The sequence below is a fragment of the Myotis brandtii genome, unplaced genomic scaffold, assembly GCF_000412655.1.
Source record: "Myotis brandtii unplaced genomic scaffold, ASM41265v1 scaffold27, whole genome shotgun sequence".
Taxonomy (NCBI): domain Eukaryota; kingdom Metazoa; phylum Chordata; class Mammalia; order Chiroptera; family Vespertilionidae; genus Myotis; species Myotis brandtii.
Genome location: NW_005360272.1, coordinates 330588 through 339780, shown reverse-complemented (window position 1 = coordinate 339780; position 9193 = coordinate 330588). Strand labels below are relative to the sequence as shown.

The 9193-nt window shown below is 41.9% G+C and overlaps 2 protein-coding genes across 5 annotated transcripts in view; one reads left to right on the top strand and one right to left on the bottom strand.

Moving 5' to 3' along the window:
- Window positions 1-9109, bottom strand: part of LOC106726475 (protein MROH8-like) — a 13226-nt gene extending 4117 nt beyond the window's left edge. Inside the window, exons 1-3 of the mRNA XM_014541413.1 lie at window positions 9030-9109; window positions 5581-5699; window positions 506-603 (exon numbers count right to left, since the gene is read on the bottom strand). Coding sequence (XP_014396899.1) covers window positions 506-603; window positions 5581-5699; window positions 9030-9046 — 234 coding nt within the window. The 5' untranslated portion in view covers window positions 9047-9109. The remainder of the gene's footprint in view (window positions 1-505; window positions 604-5580; window positions 5700-9029) is intronic.
- The window catches only part of RPN2 (ribophorin II), a 63275-nt gene continuing 62947 nt past the window's right edge, over window positions 8866-9193 (top strand). For 3 of the 4 annotated variants that reach the window (XM_014541409.1, XM_005868461.2, XM_014541408.1), the window contains exon 1: window positions 8866-9176. In XM_014541409.1, the coding sequence (XP_014396895.1) occupies window positions 9164-9176 (13 nt within the window). In that variant the 5' untranslated portion in view covers window positions 8866-9163. The remainder of the gene's footprint in view (window positions 9177-9193) is intronic. The other variant, XM_014541410.1, reaches the window with a different exon arrangement.

Genomic DNA, 9193 nt, shown 5'->3' with positions numbered 1-9193 from the left:
AGCTGCCTGGCTGCCGGCCGCCATCTTGGTTGGCAGTTAATTTGCATATCGCCCTGATTAGCCAATGGGAAGGGTAGCAAAGTTATGGTTAATTACCATGTTTCTCTTTTATTAGATAGGATATTATAAATAGAAAAATAAAAAAGTATAAATATAAAATTTATAGCTTATAAATTATTTGCATAAAAAGAAATAATAGAGTTTAAAATATTTGTTAAAATGGAGGAATAAGATGAAAAGATTGCTTGAAAAGATTGCTTGTACTCTAACCGGTTTGGCTCAGTGGATAGAGCGTCGGCCTGCGGACTAAAGGGTCCCAAGTTCGATTCCGGTCAAGGGCATGTATGTTGGTTGCGGGTACATCCCCAGTAGGGGGTGTGCAGGAGGCAGCTGGATGATGTTTCTCTCTCATTGATGTTTCTAATTCTATCCTCTCTCTTACTCTCTGTAAAAAAATCAATCAAATATATATTAAAAAAGAAAAAAAAAGATTGCTTGTGCGTACCTTTAGCTCACCATGAAAAAACTCCTGGATAGACTCGATCAGGTTCTCAACGTTGGCCTCACTGAAGGCGTCGTCATGAGTCAGGTATATGAACCTATCTGTGAGGGATTCCAGAGGAAGTCAAGAGATGACAGAGATGTCTGAGTCTAGTATCAAAAGAAAGACATCAGATGATGCCCCCATACTATGTAAAGTTATATGGTTTAGTGGGGAGAACCACCAGACATCAGGATAGACAGTTCCTGTTCTCACCTTTACTGTTTGCTCTGCCCAAGCCCTTCCCCTTTATGAGTCTCAGTTTTCTCAATTACAAATTCAATGTTCTCTAAGGGCTTCCTAAGCTACAAAAACATTGGAGTGAACTCTAGCAGAGTGGTTAAGAACACAAACCTTATCTCAGTTTCAGACTAGCTGGAATCCTGGCTCTCCCACTTATTAGTTCTATGACTTAAAAAAAAATTTTATTATTGAGATTATTATAGATATCCCTTTCCCCCCCCAAAGCTCCTCTCCACTCGATTCCCACTCCACCCCAGGCCCTTGCCACCCTATTGTCTGTGTCCATAGGTACTGCATACATAAAAGATCTTTGTCTTATCTCTTCCCACACCCCCCTCCAACCCCCTTCCCTCTGAGAACCGTCAGTCTGTTCCATTTCTATGCCCCTGATTCTATTCCATTCACCAGTTTATTCTGTTCATCAGATTTTTTATTTATTTGATTTTTAGATTCATTTGTTGATAGATATGTATTTGTTGTCACTTTGTTGTTCATAATTTTTCTTTAACTTTTTCTTCTTCTTCCTCTTCTTAAAGAATACCCTTCAGCATTTCATATAATACTGGTTTGGCGGTGATGAACTCCTTTAGCTTTTTTTTGTCTGTGAAGCTCTTTATCTGACCTTCAATTCTAAATGATAGCTTCGCTGGGGAGAGTATTCCTGGTTGTAGGTTCTTACTATTCATCCCTTTGAATATTTCTTGCCACTCCCTTCTGGCCTGCATAGTTTCTGTTGAGAAATCAGTTGATAGTTGTATGGGCACTCCCTTGTAGGTAACTAACCGTTTTTCTCTTGCTGCTTTTAAGATTCTCTCTTTGTCTTTTGCTCTTGGCATTTTAATTATGATGTGTCTTGGTGTGGTCCTCTTTGGATTCCTTTTGTTTGGGGTTCTCTGCGCTTCCTGGACTTGTAAGTCTATTTCTTTCACCAGGTAGGGGAAGTTTTCTGTCATTATTTCTTCAAATAGGTTTTCAGTATCTTGCTCTCTCTTCTTCTGGTACCGCCATAATTCAGATGTTGATATTCTTGAAATTGTCCCAGAGGCTCCTTACACTATCTTCATATTTTTTGATTCTTTTTTCTTTTTGCTCTTCTTGCTGGGTGTTTTTTGCTTCCTCATATTTCAAATCATTAACTTGATTCTTGGGATCCTCTAGTCTACTGTTGAATCCCTGTGTATTATTCTTTATTTCAGTCAGTGTATGCTTAATTTCTGACTGGTCCTTTTCCATTTTTTGGCATTCTCACTAAGACCCTTGAAGGTCTCACTATGTTCCTTGAAAATTTTAGAAGATTCTCGAGTAACCTTATAACTGTGGTTTTGAACTCTATATCCAGTAGTTTGCTTTCTTCCATTTCTTTCATTTGTGACATGTTTCTTTGTCTCCGCATTTTGGCTGCTTCCCTGTGTTTGTTTCTATGTATTAGGTAGCTGCTAAGTCTCCTTGAATTGATAGAGTGGCCTTGTGTAGCAGGTGTCCTATAGGGCCCAGTGGCTCAACCTCCCCAATCACCTGAGGTGGACACTCTTGATGTACCCCTTTGTGGGCTGTGTGCACAGTCTTGTTGTAGTTAAACCATGATTGCTGTTGGTATCACTGGGAGAAATTGACCTCTAGGCCAATTGGCTGTAGGGACCAGCTGTAACTACAGTGGGAGAGCTGCTGTGCAGGAGACACCCTTATTAGGCAGGACTTGCTTCAGTGAGGCTTTGGTGCTCACTGAGTCTGCCCCTTATGCATGTGAAGAGTTGTAATCTGGTATGGTCTCACACTGACCACTGGGTACACTGGCTCTTGGATCTCCAAGAATGTGCAAAGTTGGCCACTGCCTAGGGCCACCCAGCAGGAACTACAGAGAGATCTGCAGATTCCTCCTCTTTGTATCAGATTTGGAAGTGCCCAAATGAGGCCCAGCTGTGAAGCAAGGCAGGCTGGGGTTGGTGCCGGCCTTGGGCCTTTTATTGATAGCTTTGGGACTCCCTAACCTAATTGCAGCTTGGTTGACAGGTTTTAGGCTGAGAAAGGACAGGCCATTCATATGCAAAAGCTGCTGCGCACAGCTTGGATGTGGTTGCAAATTGGGTGGGACAGGCTCTCAGGGAATCTCCAGGGTAGAGCAAACAGAAATGTCTGCCAGTCAGCCCTGCACCTAGGCGGCCCCAGCACGGGAACAATGACTGCTGGGAGCACCTCCGTCTGGAAGAAAGCCATCCCTGCATTCCTACCCCAATGCCAGACAGTCCAGTTTCTCCTGTACCTGTCTGGGTCCCCCAGAGCCTTGCCTGGCACTGGAACTCAGAGCAAGTGGGAGCTTGTAAATTCAGTTCACGGTGCTGGCCCTTTAAGAGGAGCAGCTGGTTCTCCAGCAGCCTGTGTGTCACTCAGCCCCAATCCGCACTTGTTTTTATAGTCCGTAGTTCTTACTGCCCGTAGGGACTTCTTTCCCCAGTTCTGGGATCCTGGGCTGGGGGTCTGGTGTGGGGCTGGGACTCCTCGCTCCTCCGGGTAGCCTCCAAAGAGGCGATCTCCCTCCCGATTAAAAAAGCAGCACACCCGGGTGCCCGAGCAGCCCCTTCCACACCTCTGCACCTCCACACCTCCTACCAGTCTCAAAGCGCTTTCTTCTTTACCTCTCTAGTTGTAATACTTCCACTCAGCCAGCTTTCCCGTGGTTCTGGATGATAGTTTTTCTGTATTTTAGTTGTAATTTTGATTTGGTTGTGGGAGGCAGCAAGTACATGTGTTTAACTATGTCACCATCTTGGTTCTTCCTCTAGTTCTAAGATCCTTGAACTAGAGAATCAAGTTAGTTTGTCTGTTGAAACCTTAGTTTCCTCACTTGTAAAACAGGACCATTATGAGGATTAAGTGAGAAAATACATATAAGACTTATTCCAGTATGTGGCCCACAGTAAGCACTTAAATAGTAGATATTATTCAAATTCAAAAGCTTATGACTATGGTGACAAGAGCTTAAAATATACTAACAGTACCTTGCTGTTTTCTTCCTGCTTGACCAGGTTGCAATAAGTGCTTGAGGTATTTCCTTCCTGACCTGAGATGTACTTTAAAAGCACAGGTCCAGTGTAGGGAATCCTTGCTCTGCTTTTTTCTAGCATTCTGACTCTGTGAGGCCTTACTTTCTCTGGGCCTATTTCTTCATTTCCAAAATGGGGATCATAATAGAATCTACCTCATTTGGCTGGTACAGAACTAGCACCAAAGAAGTGTTGGCAAATCTTATTCCTTTGCTCACTGAGTGACAATAATTATGGTGGCATCATGTAGGTTTACATCCTTACCTTCTCTATTTTTCAATTCCAAATCCCTGTTCCTATTGGACAAACAGGCTATTTCCACCTTAACATACCTATCATCTGAGGGTTTCTACCACTCAATGTTTGTACTCCTTTTGGTCTCCTGAATTATAGCCTCTTCTGCAAATTCCTCCCACTCCCTGCCATGTCCTTGTTATCCAGTAGAAGCCATGTTCTTGTTCACCTCCTATCTTTGCAAAGGCTTTCCTTTTGCTTGTATGTTTCCCCTTCTTCTGTCTCACCTTCCCTTATCTCTCCTCGAATATCTAACTCTTGCTCATTCTTCAGGGCTCAGCTCCAGCATGCCTTTCCTGAATCCCCTCTGCTCATTTTGGCTAAATATCCTCCTAGCTGCTAATAAACCTCTTCACATTTGCTCCTTACTCCCACCTCCATCCCCAGTCACACATTATACTGAGTTCCATTTCTTTGTTTCTCTAGGAGTATACTGTATTTGTTCTGTTTACTGCTATATCTCCAGCAGCTAGATCAGTGTTTAGAGTATAGCAGGGCTTAAATAATTATTTATTGAATGAATGTACAAATAAATGAATGTAGTTCCTCAAACATACTATAGTCTTTCCTGTCTCGTGCACATACTGCTCCACCTATCTGGAATGCTCTTCCCTCTACTTCTCACCTGGGTAGCTCTTTCATGTCTTTGAGACCCTCTTTAGGTTTAAACAGCAGTGTCTCAGACAGGTTCTCTCTGCCAAACATGATTTAAATTAGGTTCCCATCCCTTTATTTATTTATTTATTTTTGGTCTTAGTCCTTGTTTAATTCTTTCATAGTGTTTACTACAACTTGTAATTACTTTATTTACTGTCTCTTTACTTATTTTGGTTCTTCTCAGCACTATGATGTAAATTGTGAGGGCAGGAACCATGTTAGTTTTGTTCACTGATGCATGTCATTGTTCCCGTGCTGGGGCCTCCTTGGTGCAGGGCTGATTGGCAGCCATTTCTGTTTGTTCTGCCCTGGAGATTCCCTGAGACCCTGTCCCACCCAATTTACAATCCCACCCAAGCTGTGTGCAGTGGCTTTTGGATATGAATGGCCTGTCCTTTCTCAGCCTAAAACCTGTCAACCAAGCTGCAGCTGGGTCAGGGAGCCCCAAAGCTATCAATAAAAGGCCCAAGGCCGGCACCAGCACCAGCCTGTACTTAATAGTTATAGAATAAAAGAAAGATAGTTATTTTATAGGCCAATCCAAATTCCACCCACACCTACCTTTCTCTTCTCAGAATCCTTCTAGCATGTAGACCTTGTGCAAATAGGCAGGATTATTTGTCTCAGGACCAAGTTAGTATCCTGAATGTCTAGAATAATGTCTCTTATCTCATTTTTCCAATCATATTCCAAGGTTTTAAAGTCAGGGACCAAATTCATTGTCAAAGTCTAGTTAAGGGCTGGTTACCGAGTCACTTGACTTGAAAAGAGATACCCCTCCACCCTGCTCTTTCCCCCTTTTACCTGTAAATTCAAGGCTACTTGGGCCCTTTATAATATCCTCTAAGTTGCTCAGCTGCAAATCCACACTTCCTGAATCACTATCGGACGCATAAGGGACCACTACGTCCCAACTACAGATCCTAGGAAAAAAGAGGGGATTAGAAAAATTAGTTTTTCAAGATTGCTTCTGTCTCATCACTCAAGCTTAAATGTCACTTTTCAGAGGCGTTTATTGATCACCAATCTAGGTTAACCAGTCTCTCCCCACCCCAGTCCGACAGTTATTTTTCTTATGTTTTCATAGTATTTAATCATTGCCTATAATTATCAAGTTAATTTGTGTTGTTTATTGACTGTCTCCCATTAAACTATAAACTTCATGAGAGGAGAAACCCTGTTTATATGGTCATAGTTGTATCCTCAGCACTTAGCATATTGTCAGCCTTATGGGGAGTAAATGGATAGATAAGAAATACTATGCCACTGTTAAAAAGAGACTGAGACAAAGAAATGCTACTCGCCATGAAAAAGGAAATCTTACCCTTTGCTACAGCATGGATGGGCCTCAAGAGCATTATGCTAAGTAAAATTAGTCAGAGAAAGTCAAGTACCATGATTTCACTTATATGTGGGTGGTAATGAACAAAATTAACTAACAAACAAAATAGAAACAGACTCGTAGAGAACAGATTGACAGCTGTCAGAGGGGAGAGGGTTTACCAGGCTTGGTGAAAACGGTAGAGGGATTTAGCAAACAAAACAAAACAAAAAACAGACACAGACAACAGTACAGTGTTTACCAGAGGGAAAGAGGGTTGGGGGGAGGTAGAAGAGGATAAAGAGGGGATAAATGGTGATGGAAAGAGACTTGACTTGGGGTGGTGAACACACAACATACAGATGATGTATTATAGAATTGTACACCTGAAACCTAAATACTTTTATTAACCAGTGTCACCCCAATACATTCAATGAAAAAAAAGAGAGACTGAGGTAGAATACCCCCCACCTACCTCAATCCCTCTTCCCCTTTCTTTTTTTCTATAGACAAAATACCTTCTAATATGTGATTCACTTATTTATGATATTGTTTATTGGATAATAGTTTTCATTACTAGAAAAATATTTCTTCAAATTTTTGTACTATTCACAATGTAAAGTCTATAAAGACATGACACATTTTTAAGTTTAATTTCTATTAACATTTTATCCACCATTAGGTTTAGACAGTAACAAAGCAATAATTGATAACCTAAAAATAAAAAGGCCTTTCAAAGTGAGAGGCAAACAAGCATTTATCTGCGATCAATAAGAATAACTATTTTGGAATCAATTCAGGTGGAAGCCCAAATAATGTTCTGATTAGGAGACAAAGGCAATAGGTATTTATGAGGAAGAAAAGAGGAACAATTACATTAATAGAAGGAAAGCATTTCTATTGGTGAAGATAACAATATAGTGATGTTAATTCTAGGCTATGTTTTAAATTTTTAGTCAGGTAGTCATCAGTTAGAACTGCTTTTTTCTTATTTTTGCAAACAGTTCTTTGGGAAACAAAGTTGTTTAGGTCCAGTCAAAGGTTATTTTTCCCTGTTTTCCTCTGGCATGGTAGCGTCAGCTCCATTTTAAAAAAAAGAAACATATTTATGGGTTTTTTTTTGGTTGCCTCCTATATGTAACCCGACTGGGGATTGACACCAAAATCTGGGTATGTGCCCTGACTGGGAATTGTACCCGACACCTTTTGGTATATGGGGTGATGCTCCAAATGAAGCCTCCAGTTCTGTTTTAAAGTGGCTTCACGTTTTGTGTTTGTTTTTATTGTTTATAAAATCAAGCTCTGGTTTGTAGCATTTGCTGAATCTATGGTTGCGGCCAAAATCAAGCTACCAATGTCACTTTGGGAAGAAATGTGCAGTAGCACACACCATCATATATTTCCACTATTCAGATACAATAGAAATAAGCAGCCACGAAAACATAGACAATGGGAAAATGTAGTGAAACACTTAGGAAGTGATGAGTTTGGTTTTCAATATACTTTATTTCATTATCAGTTTGTATAATTTAATTTTTCTTAGTTGTATTTAACAACTAATTTGCAAACTCCTGATAAATTGAACAACTGACCTTGCAAACCAGTATGAGATGGCTCCAGCATACTATTGGTTATTTTATTATTGAGTTGAAGGAGTTCTTTATATATTCTGGATCAGCACTGTCCAATAGTACTTTCTGTGATAGTGGAAATGTTCTATAATTCTGCTCTGTTCATATGATACCTACTAGCCACACGTGGCTACTGAGCACTTAAAATGTGGCTAGTACAAACTAATTTTTACTTTTGGTTAATTTAAATTCAAATTTAAATACTTACATATAGCTAGTATCTACCACACTAAACAGCACAGCACCAGACATAGCAAGAACTGACTCTCACTGTTTGGGGTAATAATATCTGGGGCACTAATAATGATAAGAAGTTACCATATTGTGCCTTGGCCGGTGGTGCTCAGTGGTTATAGCATCAAAGGGTCCCTGGTTGGGTTCCTTGTCAAGGGCACATACCTGGGTTGTGGGTTCTCTCCCCATCCCTGCACGTGCAGGAGGCAACTAGTCCATGTCTCTTTCTCTCTGTCGCTCCCCCCTCCTTCCTTTTCATCCTCTCCGAAAAGCAATGGAAAAAATATCCTCTGGTGAGGATTAACAAAACAAAAAAGAGTTACCATTTTGTGCATACTTCGTATGTTCATAATAGTTAAAAAGCACAGATGATGGAGTCAAACTACCTGGGTTCAAATCTTTGTTTCCTTCTCTATCAAATGGAATAACTATACACCTCACAGAGTGGTGACAGGGAGTAAACGAAATGTTGTGTACGTAGAGACACTGTCGGGCTATCCTGTTAACTCTCAATAAGTGGAATTAGTTATTATTAGTTCTTAGATCACTTCCATTTTTGAGCTTGTTACTTCGTAATCTTGGCTAATATGCTCCTCATAATAATGAGGAGTCACTGAATTATCGGGAGTCAAGACAAATGCTTTGCAAATCAGATGAAATGGCACTCATAGGTTAGTTATTAACAACCGAAACAATCTTTGGAGGAAATTGCCATAATTTACGAAAGGGCAATAAAAACAAACAAACAAAAAACCCTCGAATACCGCCCTTCCCCACCTGACCCTTCCCATTTCTTTAAAATTGGCCGGGCTGCAGAGACGACTGAGTGACAGGCGACCGACCAATCAGAGGTGGCCCCGTCTCGGGTCCGCCCTGAAGCCTTGCCCAATAGCGTCGTGGTAGCGCCCGGAATAAGACCGTTGCAAGGTGGCCGGTACCAAGTGGACCTGGGCGCCGGGGGGAGCGGGCCTGTACGCGAAGACCGCGAGGTCCTTTGGGCGCGAGGACCAGAATTCCGGCTGTGGCTACAGGGAGCAGCCCGGCCCAGCGGGACGGCGGGGACTGACCTGTTCCTAGAGGCCATCTCAGCACGCGGAGCCTGCCGCGAGTTCCCGGCGTCCCCTCCGGCGCGCTCCCGGAGCCACTTTTCTGAGCGGAAGTCAGCTGGCGGTGCGGACCCTTCTTGGACCTGCTCGGAGGAATGGCGCCGCCGGGTGAGGTGCTGCGCATG